The 15,090-nt window shown below is 38.0% G+C and overlaps 1 protein-coding gene across 1 annotated transcript; it reads right to left on the bottom strand.

Moving 5' to 3' along the window:
* Positions 1–3,443: 3,443 nt before the first annotated feature.
* Positions 3,444–5,574, bottom strand: LOC138871787 (uncharacterized). Its single transcript, XM_070149686.1, has 6 exons — positions 5,394–5,574; positions 5,197–5,309; positions 4,656–4,896; positions 4,423–4,562; positions 4,096–4,296; positions 3,444–3,935 (listed from the first exon to the last, which is right to left on the bottom strand). Exons 1-6 carry the CDS (start codon positions 5,572–5,574, stop codon positions 3,444–3,446), a joined length of 1,368 nt encoding a protein of 455 aa, XP_070005787.1.
* Positions 5,575–15,090: the final 9,516 nt, after the last annotated feature.

Raw genomic sequence — 15,090 nt, 5'->3', positions numbered from 1 at the left:
GCCATGTAGTATCTTGTATGTCACTAGTCCATAAATATAGGTTATTAACGCTTGGCCCGTATTTTATCCCAATATGCCAAACTTGAACGAAAAATTCATTTTCTTTGGCTTGCTTCCCCCTCTCACTATCACGAATTTATTCATCATTTGTTTAAAAGTAGCATATTCTTTATAATCTCCAAATAATCTTTTTTCTTGGACTAATGTCAATTACCTTATGACAAATTCAACGTACAATATTACAAGGTGCAACATCGTCGTAATTTAATACTACGAGATGTAATATTGATGCGATATTACGGGGCATAACAATGGGAACTGTTGAAGAGATTCCCAATTTTCGTGGTGGGTAGAGAAATTGTTGACCATTGTTCTGAAGGAGGTTAGATCTTGGAAATACCTTTCGAATAGGTTTGGTTGGAAGGTGAAAACTCATGGTAAAAACCTTACTTTTTTCCTTTCTATTTTTGTCCTCCTTTCCTTTAGAATATATTTGACCCTTCTTTTTATCAGGGTTTCCTATTCGTGGTGTAAGTGCCGAGTCAATCGTTAGGTTTCTTGCAAGAGCTCAAGATATAATCTTGAGTTCTTCATCGAAAAGGAAAGTTGAAGCGTCCCCGGATTCTGAAGAGGAAGAAGAACGGAATGGAAGTTCTTTAGTTAGAAGGTCGCGGGCCAGAAAATGCGTCATTTCAGATGACGAAGCTACTCCTCCCTGTTTTATTCCCGTGACCGAGCCCGTTGAAGCCACCTTAGTGAGTTCTGATGATGATACTCCTATGGCAGCTCGTGACTCTGATGAACAACTTTTTTCACGTGGGTTTGATAGTGAAAATTTTGATTTGGTGTCTGATGAAGTACCTCTTGCCTCTTTCCCCGTGTCTGTCCTAGTCGAATGCTCTTTATCTGTTTCTACTGCTGCTATTTCTGCCCCGCTTCAAACTATTATGACTTCCTCTACAGTCCCCACTACTACTGTTTCTCGCACTGAGGTTGACTCTTCAAGTGGAAGTAGAGTGATGAAGCAGATTACCATTGAAGTCCCTAACAATGGTAGTCTTTTGAAAAAGTCAGGTCGGGCTGACGTATGGTTGAAACCCTTGATTGGTTCGGTTGAAAAGTCCAAACCTAAAAGTTACAGTTCTTTGACTTGGATGAATGATATCGTACAATCATCAGTGAAGGTATTAATTTCTTTTCATGCTTTATTCCGTTCTCCTTTTACTAAGATTATTACCCCTTGTTTTCTTTTTAGATCAATCTCATCGGTACGGAGATAATGAAAAGGGTTTCCCATACAGAGCAGTTGATGCATGATTACCAAATTGAGGCAGACAATTGGAAAGAACAATATGAAAGTCTTCAACTTGAGATGGAAGTTTTAGAAGAAAGCAAATGTACCTTAGAGCAGCAGTTGAGGGTCATGGCTTCAGAGTTAGCAGTTGAAAAAGCTTCTTCCAACCAGGCAGGCAAGGAAAAAATTTCCTCGAGTCATCATTTGCCGAACAACTCTCCCAAGCCACCGAGGAGATCAGGGGTTTGAAGACTTTGTTGAACGAGAAAGAAGTTTATGCAGGTGAACTTGTTCAAACACTCACCCAGACCCAAGAAGATCTCCGTGTGTCTTCTGATAAGGTCAAGTTTTTGGAGAGTTCATTTGCCCCTTTACAGTCTTCTTACGATACTGTTTTAGCTGAGAGGGAGGAGCTCAAGAGTGAAATTGACCATTGGGAAAGAAACTACGAGGCTCTTGAGGACAAAGCTGCTATCGAAGTAAGTTGGGCTATATTGAACACACGCCATGATACCCTAACAGAAGTTAGCCAAGAAGGCTTTAACTTGGATGCTGAGTTAAAAAAGATTAAAGAGACCATTGAAAAAATTCAGCAAGGCCAAAGTTTCTCTTCTCCCATGGCTGATACTCCCGAGCATGTCGAAGCTGACCCTAGTGCGGTGGATGTCCCAGCTTCTTCAGATCAAGTCGAGCCTTCTGTTATTGATGATGCCATTTTGAACCCTTCTCCTGCTCCACAGTGAAAGTTTACTTGTGAAGTTTGACTCTTTTTTTCCTTTTTTGGTGGAATATGTGGTAGTTTTACCCTTGCTTCCATTTTGGGGGTTATATTTTTGGTGATAACAAGTCCCTAGGTCTTTTCGGGGCTTTTCGATAAAATTGACAATCAGTTTATAACTAAGTTCATACTTAGTTTAAACTTAATATTATAAAGTTTCCGTTTCAACTCAATTCTCTCGAGTTTCTGTTATACTCTTTTTGCCTTGTTTTTTTATATAAGTCCAAGGTCTTGTTTTTAGTTCGCGGGTTTTTGGTCTTACCCTTTTGACTTTTTGCATTTTTAGAAATGCTTTATTAACTTCATGAATATTTGAATCAAACATGAATTTATAAAAGAGGGCCCTTTTATATATGACACTTAATGAAGAAGACGTCTCAACTTCATAATGGTGTAAACATACGAAAGAAGAAATAGGAACACACATGTTTCTTGAAATAACTTTGATAAAGTTTTCATTCGAAATTTGTCAAGTTTAAATAACATCTTACATGTATTTAAATATCTTCTATTACTCTTCCGTAACTATTTTCTTTACAATAGATTTTCAAAAAAGAAAGAAAATCCAAGGGTTTCTTTATGACCCATGGCTAAATACTGCCTTTAACGTAAACATCGTAAGATTTTGAAATCTATATCCACGAGTGTACTCTTCATAGGTTTTTTGATCAAGCTTGTGTTATTAGCTCGTGACTTTGCTTTGAACTTGATATTTGATGAGTAGAATTTTAGGCTTGACTTGAAATTTAATTATTTTCAGTCTTCTTTGCCTTCCTTATACATATATCATATATATATATTAAATAGTCCCCCAAGTATTTGAGCTTTGAAGTATGAAATCTCGAGCACTTGATTATTCCTTCTATGCGATCCTTTTCCTAAAAAGGAAAAACATACGAGACTGAGGTACGATTTTAGATGAAGACTGCTTAACCCATTTAAATTTCCATCAGAATAGTTGCAAACCCTAGACCGGGAATTATGTCCTTTCCATGTGTTTTTAGGTCGTAATTCATCATTTAGTGTAGGCTAGCTTTTTGCCTATCATCTAAAATCGTTAGTAAAATTTTAATAATTTAAAAATAAAAATCGTTAGTGAGGATACCTGCCCGTGGGTATTTCCTTTCCTTAGAAGTAGTATCTCTTTAGATGAACAACATTCCAATTTGAAGGTAGAATCTTGCCATCTAATGTTTCAAGCTCGTATGCTCATTTTCCTGCAATACCATGAATCTTATAAGGCCCTTCCCAAGTTGGACTTAACTTTCCTACATTGGCTGCCCTAATGGATTAGAAAACTTTCTTGAGTACATAGTCCCCAATCTTGAAGTATCTGAGATGAGCTTTCCGATTATAATACCGCTCAATAACTTATTTTTGTGCTGCCATCCTTATTAATGCAGTTTCCCTCCTTTCTTCAAGTAAATCCAGGTTTATCCGCATCTCTTCTTCGTTCGATTCTTCAGAAGCTTGAGTATATCTCGTGCTTGGTTCCCCTATCTCGATTGGAATTAAGGCTTCAACCCCGTATACAAGTGAAAATGGTGTTTCCCTTGTACTTGTTTTCGCTGTTGTTCGATAAGCCCACAAGACTCCAGGTAGTACCTCCGACCAATTGCCTTTAGATTCTTCTAGTCTTTTCTTTAAGTTGTTGATAATGACTTTATTTGTTGATTCAGCTTGTCCATTACCCACCGGATGATAAGGCGTTGAGGTAATCCTTTTAATTTGCCAACTTTGGAAAAATTCTGTGATCTGTGCGCCTATAAATTGTGGGCTGTTATCACATACGATTTCCTTTGGTACCGCGAATTGGCATATGATGTTCTGCCAGATGAAGTCTCTGACCTCTTTTTCTCGTACCTGTTTAAAAGCTCTCGTTTCTACTCACTTAGTAAAATATTCAATGAGCACTAATAAAAATCTTACCTTGCCTTTGGCTTGTGATAGCGGACCTACGATATCTATCCATGTCTTCTTCCATTTTTGGCCAATAATAGCCGGCTTTAATCATAGTTTTTACCAAAGATCTTCCTCCTGCATGATTTCCACAATGTCCGTCGTGTATTTCTCTCATCACATATTCTGTTTGAGAAGGCCCGAGGCATCTTGCTAGAGGACCATCGAACATTTTACGATAAAGATTGCCTTGATTTAAACAGTAGTGAGCGGCTTTTTTGCAAAGTGCTTGAGCCTTTTTCTTATCTTCCGGTAAAATTCCATACTGCAAAAAATTGACAATCTCGTTCCTCCAATCCCAAGTTAGATTATTGTAATTTACCTCATTTTTGTCTTGATAAAGTACTGAATGAAACAAATGAATCACGGAAGCATTTTATTCATTTGTTACTTCTGCAGCAGACACAAGATTAGCTAGAGCGTCTACCTCGACATTTTCTTCCCTTGGTATTTGCATGACTTTCCAAGTTTTAAATTTCTTGACCAAATCTCGTGCCTTCTCCAGGTATTGCTGCATCATCGCCTCTCTGGCTGTATAAGTCCCCTACATCTGGTTAACAACAAGCTGCGAGTCGCTTTTGATTATTACTTGCTCTATTCCGAGCTCTCGTGCCAACTCTTAACCTGCAATCACAGCTTCATATTCTGCCTCATTATTAGTGATTGGATGGCACTTTATTGCTTGTCTTATGGTTTCACCCATAGGTGGTACTAGGACAATGCCCAAACATGCTCCTTTTATATTTGACGAACCGTCAGTAAATAAGGTGTATGTACTTGGATTAGATCCGTTAAATATCTTTAGTTCTTTTTCTGCTTCTAACTGTATCCCTTGGCTAAAATCTTCCACGAAATCTGCTAAAACCTGTGACTTTATTGCAGTTCTAGGTTGATATGTAATGTCATACTCACTTAGTTCTATAGCCCACTTGGCTAATCTACCCGATAACTCTTATTTATGCAATATATTACGTAAGGGGTAGGCAGTTACCACGGAAGTAGGATGATATTGAAAATAAGGATTTAATTTCCTAGATGCCATAATAAAAGCTAATGCAAGTTTTTCTAAATGAGGATATCGAGTCTCAGCATCGAGCAAAGATTTGCTAACATAATAAATCGATGATTGCTTACCTTGGCCTTCTCGAACTAATACGACACTTACTGCCACTTCTAAAACTGCAAGGTATACAAGCAATTTCTCCCCATCTTTTGGTTTAGCTAGTAGTGGTAGATTTGACAGGTAAGCCTTTAAATTTTTAAGCGCTTGTTGACACTCTTCAGACCATTCAAATTGGTTTTGTTTCTATAAAGCTGAAAAGAATTTGAAGCACTTTTCTAATGACTTGGAAATAAACCTACCCAGGGCTGCTATTCTTCCTGTCAGCCTTTGTACTTCTTTTTTGCTAGTGAGTACATCCAGAATTTCTTCAATAGCTTTAATCTGTGTAGGATTTACTTCAACGCCACAGTTAGAAACAAGAAATCCCAAGAACTTACCTGATGAGACGCCAAATGCACATTTCTCAGGATTTAACTTCATATTAAATTTGCGAAGAATCTAAAATGTTTCAGTCAGGTGTTGAATGTTGTCTCCTGTTTGTTGTGATTTAACCAACATATCGTCTATATACACTTCCATGCTTTTGCCCAAGTGTTCTTGGAACATTTTTGTCACTAGCCTTTAATATGTGGCCCCACCATTCTTTAAACCGAATGGCATCACTTTGTAATAGTAAGTCCCCCTGTTTGTGATGAATGAAGTCTTTTCTTCATCTAGAGGATCCATTTTAATCTGATTATATCCTGAATAGGCATCTAAAAAACTTAACAATTCATGCCCTGCAGGAGCATCAATTAGTTGATCTATGTGTGGTAATGGAAATGAATCTTTAGGGAAAGATTTATTTAGATCAGTGTAATCTATACAAACTCGCCACTTACCATTCTTTTTAAGTACTACAACAGTATTAGCCAACCAATCTGGATACTTTACCTCACGGATAGACCCAATTTTTAAAAGTTTTTGCAGCTCATCTTGAATCACCTGGTTCTTGAAGGAGCCTTGCTTCCTTTTCTTTTGTTTGACAAGTGGGTACGATGGATCTTCATTTAATTTATGGGTCATTACCTCTGGTAGTATACCTGTCATATCTGAATGGGACCAAGCAAAACAATCTACGTTAGCCTTTAAAAGTTCAATCAACTTACGTTTAATTTCCGGGCTGAGGTTGGTTCCAATGTAGACTTTTTTGTCTGGCCAATGTACCAATAGCACCACAGCCTCCAGTTCCTCGATCGTTATTTTGATATTTTCATTTCCCTCAGGTTCCTGAATAGTATCGGGCCTCGAATCTACATCTGTTTCCCTATCTTCAGTTGAGGTTCATGTCGATGCGTCCTCAACTACATTCTATGGTTCCCTCAGGTACCAATGCTCCGTGAAGCTTGATGGTCTCCATGGATTTTCCGTATCCCCCATTGTGATGGGAATTTGATAACTTGATGCAAGGTAGATGGAACAACGTCCATTTCGTGAATCCATGGTCTACCAAGAATCATATTGTAAGCCATATCCATTTCTACCACCTGAAATTTCGTATCTTTGATCACTCCTTCTGCGAATGTGGTGAGTATTATCTCGCCTTTTGTTACGACGCTCGAGTTGTCAAAACTAGACAAGGTGTGTGCCTTGGGTCTCAACTTATCATCAGCTTGCATCTTGTTTACCACTCTTAATAGAATGATATACACGGAACTACCTGGATCAGTAAAAACTCATTTTCTATTAGTGTCATGTACAAGTAAAGATATTACCAGTGCATCATTATGCAGGATTAGCACGCCATCTGCATCTGTATCATCAAATGTAATACTATCTTCTTCCAGAACTTGTCAAACTTGCTTCCTGTATGTAACTGTTATTTTTGACACTTTCTTAGCTACCGTATATGTTGCACCATTGATCTCTTCTCCTCCACTTATGACATTAACCGTCCTTTTTGGCGAAGGAGGTTTTGGGGGCTCCTGCCTATTCTTCATATATGTTAGCTTTCCCTTTTCACTAAACAATTCAGTTAAATATCCTTATTTTAATAAATGTTCGACTTCACCTTGCAGCAATCTACAATCCGCTGTTTTGCGACCGTGATCATTGTGAAACTCGCACCAAAAATCTGGATTTCGTCTGTTCGGGTTTGATCTCATTTCCTTTGGCCACCGTACCTTGTCTTCCATGCTCCTTAAAACAACCACCAACTCGGATGTGCTAACATTAAAACTGTAACTGCCGATCTTTGCCTTCGAGCTTCTATCATCATCTCGCGTCTCTCGCGTGTTTCGTTCTTTTCCGAACCTTGATGATGAACCTGACTCTCTATCTCATGATCTATGATTGTTTCTCGGGTTTTCTTGTTTTGAACGTGAGTCCCTTCCTGCTAGTCCTATGTAAGGCTCGTACCTATTTTTACCGGACCTTTTTTTAGTTTCAGCTCGTCTTGAACTTACCCTTTCCTCTTTTTGAGACCGAGTGATGGTATCCTCTTTTATCTGCAGCTTTGTGCTATATCTGTTATAAACATCATTCCAATTTGTTGCTGGAAATTCTTGTAGACTTTTCTTGAGTCTCCTTGTGGCTTCTGAACTTTTTTCATTTAGATTACTGGCAAATGCCATGGCCGCCCAATTATCAGATACACATGGCAACATCATCCTTTCTCTCTGGAATCTATCTACGAATTCCCTGAGCAGCTCCGTATCTCCTTGTTTTATTTTGAAAATATCCTCCATTCTTTTTTCAACTCTTTGAGCTCCCGAGTGTGCTTTGATATATGAATCTGCAAGCTCAGCAAAAGAATCTACAGAAATTTCGGGTAAAAGAGAGTACCATGTTAATGCTCCCTTAGTGAGTGTTTCTCCAAATTTCTTGACCAATACTGATTCAATTTCTTGCTTGGTCAAGTCGTTTCCCTTTACACCAGTTGTGAATGTAGTTACGTGATCCCATGGATCAGTTGTTCCATTATATTTCGGAATAGTGGGCCTCTTGAATTTCTTCGGAATTGGTAGAGGAGCAACACTTGGCTTCCAAAGTTGTTGTGAATATTTGTCCATATCTATTCCCTTGATCACATGCGGCACTCCAGGTATTTGCTTTATGCGGTCACTTTGCTCCTTGAGCTGTTTCTACAAAGTTAGTACTAAATTTTGTAAATCACAATTAATTGGGTTACCTGGATCTCCATCACGAGATTCGCTGGGAGCTCCGCCACTGCCTGAATTAACGAGTCATGAGCGAGGATTTTTCAGGGTGTTGTTGTTTGGAGTTGGTGTTGGCGGTACATCCGATAACTATTTAGTAAAACCCTGAAGAACATTGCTGACCTGTTGAGTGATTAATTTTTTCAAAGATTCATCGATAGCTTGATCATTTTCATTTGATTCAGATCTGTCAGGAGTCCCCTCTCGTGATTGTCGAGGAGAATGTTGTGGTGAAGGGGGTGGAGTTCTGTCACCTTGTTGGTTTGGATGATGTTGTGGATTTCCTTGGAGTGGTAAATTTTGTTGGTTATTGTCGTTGACATTCGACATGATTTTTTTCCGATAAAGAATCGATTTGGAACGCAGAAGATTATCAGTTTTCCAGTAACAGAACAAATTTGTTTAACCAGAAAATAAGAATTTCGGTCAAAGCTTACTTTTAGAAGAACTCGGGTTACTGATAATCAAATATGGAATAAATAAGAAGAATTGACTTAGACGATAACTAAATAAGTAAAAGAAAGCAAAGTAAATCATTGTACTCCAATAATATTCTGTGTCCTTACAAATGTTATTTCTCTCCTTTTATAGCTATTTTTAAGTAATACGTTTCTTTCCTCTCATAACAGAGCCATTATGAGCAATTAATGACATTTAATGTAACGTTATAATTGGCAATCGTAACTATTTTGTGAAGATTCTATAACGTTTTCCATCCTTGATACTCATTAATTACGAATAATACGTATCTATACTTTTTGCTATCTAGGTTCATTCCTTCAATGTTTCTTTGAATTACCAAGAGGTCCGAGTAACCGTTCCTTCCTGTTTCTTGAATATTTGTCCGTGCCTATTAAGGCTCGTAGCTCTTCAACTATTCTTTGCCAACTGTCATTCTTTTATTGATCCACGTGTCTTAACGTATCAACACATAATTAATTCTAAATACAACATTGCAATCCATATTGTACTTGGTGAGCAATCTCTATTCTTGGAAAAGCATTCCCTTTTTGTCTCTAATAAAATACTTTGCCGTGACTCAGAATTTTAGGAGGACACTACAAATTACACTTGATTCCTTTTAGAGAGTCCTTACCGTAATGACCGGATACAATTAATCCGTTCACAAATTCCAACACAATTGATTTGTCTTTGAATTCTTACATTGCCGCCGTAGTTAGACCAATCCTTCTTCGAAGACACAAGCAGTAGCCGAATCTGACATGAAATACAATTGCAATATCCCACATCGTCAAATTTATTGTCCGATGCCTTCCCATATGTGTATATATAGACGTATGTTCTTCCCCTCTAAACATCAATTTGTAGTACTTGTAAGCTCTATTGAGTCTAGTTTTTTGGAATCAGAAGCATTAACGCGAAGGTAATTTTTCTTCTTTTCTTATGCTTTTCTTCTTTTGTCATTTTTTTGTAGGTCAAACAAGAAGAGCCGTCAAGTGCTAAGTCGATGAGCAACTCCATGACATCTCATCGAAGGATAAATCCGCAATAACTTATAGATGGTTAAATCCACAATAATTTATTGACGGGCGGATCTTGCAACAACTCATAGACAAATTAATTTGCAACAACTTATAGATAGATAAATCCATAACAACTTATAGACAGACAAATCCCCATTACCATATAGACGGACAAATCCACATCAGCATATAGAAGGATACATCCATACCAACATATAGACGGACAAATACTCATCACCATATAGATGGACAAATCCACACTAGCATATAGACGGACGACTCCGCACTATATAGATGGGCAAATCCACATTGCTATATAGACAGATAAGTTCATATCAACATATAGACGGCTAAATCTATATCAACATATAAAATATTAAAGCCCACAACGCTAGATAGGAGAAAGAAAAATTCTTAATCGCATATAGAAACTTGCCTAAAGCATAATTGACTAGAATCTCCTCCTTCTTTTGTCAATCGTCGTTGGCTTAATATTTACTAATCGCTTTTCCTTTTCTTATGCAGTTTTGAAAAGATGGTTCACTTCAGAGACTACACATCTCCACCCTCCAAGCGCAAGTATCTCATAATCGATGCTAAGAATGGAGGGGCTATAATTAAGTTGTTGACTTATCCTCCACTAGTTGGCCGATATGCAAATCTGTGGCCACCTCTACAGAATTCCCTCCATATGATAGATTGGACTTTAGATCACAACCAAAAGCCAACCAAAATATGGTCCCTTCAGACTCCTTATCAGCGAAAACTCAACATCGCGAGTACCCTTCCTTGCCTAGGACGACATATAATTCAAAAGGAGATACGTTGGGGAGATACTTTGAGAATTGACGGTGAATATCATCATATCCCAGGATATTGGAAATGGGCTGAGGACATACTTGGTAAAAGTCAACGGGCTTTGGAGACAACAAGAATTTATGATGCCGTGTATGCTTCTTTATTTACATATGATCGAAATTCCAACAGCTTGCGAGCGTTTCTTGAAGCTTGGTGTCCCACAACAAATACCTTACTTACATCAATCGGAGAATTATCAATCTCTCTTTGGGATTTACATACCATTGGCGGTTACGAAGAAGTTTTGCCTGAAACTATTGAACTTACACGTGTTAATGAGAAGAATGAAATATTTACTCCTCGAGCTTGTGGATACCTGTTTACCGCCTTTAACCATCTTCAAGAAGGGGAGAGTCATGATCCAAAGGTCTCATTTAGCAAGTGGATTGAATGTTGGTGCAAGAGAGACTTGAGATATAAACCTGCTCCAGAAGTAGTTACATGGTCAACGCATAATTCCACTGGAAGTCAACGCACAATTCCACTGGAGCTATACCAGAAGTAGTTACATGGTCTAGCATGGATGAGATGATATTTTTCTAACCTTGGGGTTCGACATGAAAAGAGAGAAATCACGTATCTAGCAACATTCTTATCTTGTTGGTTGTGTGCATTTGTATTTCCCTCTCAAGATGGTGATTTCATTCCAACCGAGACCTTTAAAACAGCGAGCATGATGTCATGTGGGTGGAAATTCAGCCTTGCAATCCTAGTTCTAGCGAGCATCTACTATGGTTTGAACAATATCTCCAAGTCCTCGTATCTCGAGCATATCAAAATCTCTTTTCCCATTCATTATGTATACGGTTGGTTTGCTCACTACTTCAGGATACACTATGGGCTTCCAAAAGGACCATATGTTCCATTGATGGTGGCGTATTCTGGGGAAGGCACTGCAAGGTATTTGGATGATACAAATGCAAGAAAACGCATCCATCAAGCGGATAATGCGTCTTGGACTTCTACTATGCTGGAGGGGTATGAACCTTACTATTTTGAGGATAATGATAAAGCATCAAAACCGAAAGTCAATTATTTTATGAGTATCCATTTTAATTATCTTCCTTCGAGGTGTGAGAACTCTTTCATTCTTAAACCATATAGTCCACATAGATTCAGCCGTCAATTTGGATTTTATCAGACCGGTCCTGATATTTTGGAAAATGACCTTCGTAGCGCCTCATTAGAAGAAGGACTCAGATTTTGGCAAATTTGTGTGTCACATAATTCCATCAACGTGAGGCAACCTTTCCCCCGGCTATATCTACGACAAAAAGGCTATTTTCGTCAGAGTATAGATCCTGGTGGACAAGAGTACATGGGAACTTTCTTGAAGATCATTTAGAATCTCTGGTGACTTTTGTTGGGCCAATCACTGTTGCGCTTTTAGAGTTCACGCCTCAAGAGCATAACAAGGAGGACAAACCTCCTACTTTGAAATCAAAAGTGGTTGCACCACGAGACGTCAAGGGACCTCCATATAAAGAAGTTTGTAAAAAGAAGGGACCTTCTCAGGCTCACCAAGTCCATGAGGGTTCCTCTTCCTCTTCATTAGGCACCATTGTCCCTAACTCCAACAAACGACCACCCCAAAACGAGGGTGATAGTAGTCATGGAGTTCAAAACTTCAAGCGGGTGAAGCCATATTCAAACAAACAGGGAGATACTAATTTGGGTGTAGTCGAGATTACTGACAGCATCGGCAGTGCTTCAAGGACTTTGGTGGCTATCAAAGAGGTAACGATTAAAACTTTCATATTATCTTACAATATCCAAGTAATTTTACTAACCGTATACTCTTTTCCATGGAGCCAAATGGTGTTCATATTTCAATGGCGTCACACCAGAGCAAGTCACAAGGTAGTAGTGAATCCGTGGCAGAGCCAGATTCGAGGAAATCACTTCCAATACCTAGGTCAGACCTAGAGGCGACTTCCATTCCTAGTCTTGGAGAAAAATCGGGGCCTAACTTTCATCAACAATCAGCACCAACAATGTCTATATTTGATGGAAGAAAGGTTGTCTTGACTCTTCGCAAGGATTACATTTTGAATGCCTGGGAAAATTCAGGCCAAACTCGAGGATGCTACCACAGACAATGCTTCTTCTCTTCAATTCGCGATCCAAGTGATTCTCGAGGAGATAGACGGAAAAGGTGTGTATATTTCCCCTCTAAAAGACTTATTGACGTCTTTGTTCGAGCTTGCCACTTCATATGACCAGGCACAATCAGCTCTTTTTGACAAGGTCGTGGATGTTGAAAAATCTGAGTCATTTTAAACGCCAAGGAACATCTTGATCTTGTCTTGATTGAGAAAGGGGAGAAGGTCGAAAAATTTTCTGCCACCAGTCAGTCTCTCAAAGAGGCCAAGGAGAAGGTGAAACAGTTAAGAGCTCTTAGAGTTATTGCCAAAAAAAAGGTTGAAGGGATTGAATCTAAAGTCTCATCTGCTGAAGAGGAGTACCGTAGATGTTCTGATATTTCCTTGGCGACTGCTGATGACTTGGCCGATGTGGAGATAAAGAAATAACACTTAGAGGCCACCCTTAAGGACTTAGTCAATTATAAGTTGTGTTTAGATTAGCCTATATAGAGTATTTATTTGCCTCTTATTTTTTTTTCTTGCATTTAGTTAACTAGAGACTATCCTTGAAACTGAAAACTCCACATGTTTTACTTTACATTGCACGTTTTTATTGATGTTTCCCCTTTTTTTTTATTAGTACCAATAGTTGCTTGCTTAGTATGATGCGTTGACGTTTACATAGCAAAACTTGGTTTTCTTTGAAACAATATTTTGAAACCAACTTTATATTGCACCACGCTATTAATTTTATATTTGTGAAGTCTCACCAAAAAATTTATATCTTGGTGTAGAAACATTGAAATTACGAACCGTTTGATTTCTTGAAAACTAGACTTCAAGATCTAGAATATATCCAAAATTCTCAATCAAAAAACTTCAGAATCGTCTCAGATAATATTTTGAAATCAACTTTATATTGCATCACGCTATCAATTTTAGATTTGTGCAGTCTTACCAAAAAATTCATATCTTGGTGTAGGAACATCGAAATTATGAACTGTTTGATTTCTTGAAAACTAGATTTCATGATCTAGAATATATCTAAAATTTATGATCAAACACCTTCAGAATTGTCCCACATAATATTTTGAAATCAACTTTATATTGCACCACGCTATCAATTCCAGATTTGTGCAGTCTCACCAAAAAATTCATATCTTGGTGTAGGAATATCGAAATTACAAACCGTTTTTGGAAAACTAGACTTCAAGATCTTGAACATATCCAAAATTCTCAATCGAACACCTTCAGAATCGTCCCAGATAATATTTTGAAATCAACTTTATATTGCACCATGCTATCAATTCCAGATTTGTGCAGTCTCACCAAAAAAAATCATATCTTGGTGTAGAAACGTCGAAATTACGAACTGTTTGATTTTTCAGAAACCAAACTTTGAAATTTAAATCATATCCAAAATTAAAAATTTAATACTTTAAGGATAATTTCAGATAATATTCCAAATTCAACGTAAAATTCTGACACGCTGATAATTTCAGATTGCACGACTTCACCAAAACTTTTGTATCTTGGTATGGAAGCCTCGAGATCGAAATATGTTTTACTTGCCATCAATCGAAATTTAAGAGCTATATTCTCAAAAATATCTTGGGTTCAAGTCTCACTGAATTTGAAACGTTGTGCCAAGCAATCTTTTCCTTATACTTGTGTTTTCTTATGACGCCTCCCTTCTTTTCCCCTTTTTTAAGGTAGAGGGCGGACTTGGAGAACAATAAACTTGAAGGTTTGGCAAACCTGAAGACATAGAGAATCCCTAGACTTCAATGCAAATATTTGACATCCTCCTAAAATCGGCCCATTGAAGATATCAATTTACCATGAAGGGTTGCCCCCTTTAAATCAAATGAGATCAAAGTTCAATAGGAGGATGTCATTCCATCTTGATCTTACATTCCTTCATACTTCATTCGAATAGCAATTGGGGCAATATGTATCTTTTGAACTTATGCGACTGAACTTAGAATGAAACTCTAAGCTACCTATGTACCTCGGTGAAGAGGATCAAGTCATACTGTAGTTCAGAATGGGTGATTTTTTATTTTTTTTATGTCCTAACTTTTGCCTAGGTCGCCTTTTTCGAAGTTTTCAACCTAACACATTTTTTTCGGGGCCGTACACATTTTAGACTCATACGGGCCAGGAGTGTAACAACATGCACTTTAGGCTCATGCGTTAAGGAGCGTTGTAGCTTCAAGGATAATACTTCTTTAAAAACTTGCCATTGATTGGGCCGATTCTCATGCCATCTGCATCAACCAACTTGTAAACCCCACTTGATTAAGCTTCTTGTACAACATATGGCCCATCCCATTTTGAAGTGAACTTCCTTACAGGTTTATGGGAAGTAAT

Source organism: Nicotiana sylvestris, chromosome 6 (assembly GCF_000393655.2).
Source record: "Nicotiana sylvestris chromosome 6, ASM39365v2, whole genome shotgun sequence".
In the NCBI taxonomy this organism is placed as follows: Eukaryota; Viridiplantae; Streptophyta; class Magnoliopsida; order Solanales; family Solanaceae; genus Nicotiana; species Nicotiana sylvestris.
This window is presented reverse-complemented; position numbering and strand designations above follow the sequence as displayed.

Coding starts and splice junctions, on each gene's coding strand:
- LOC138871787 (XM_070149686.1), bottom strand. CDS start 5,574: ATGAAGTTAAATCCTGAGAAATGTGCATTTGGCGTCTCATCAGGTAAG. Junction 4,897..5,196: donor TTGCAGTTTTAGAAGTGGCA/GTAAGTGTCGTA, acceptor ATAAAGTCACAG/GTTTTAGCAGATTTCGTGGA. Junction 3,936..4,095: donor ATGCAGGAGGAAGATCTTTG/GTAAAAACTATG, acceptor GCTTTTAAACAG/GTACGAGAAAAAGAGGTCAG.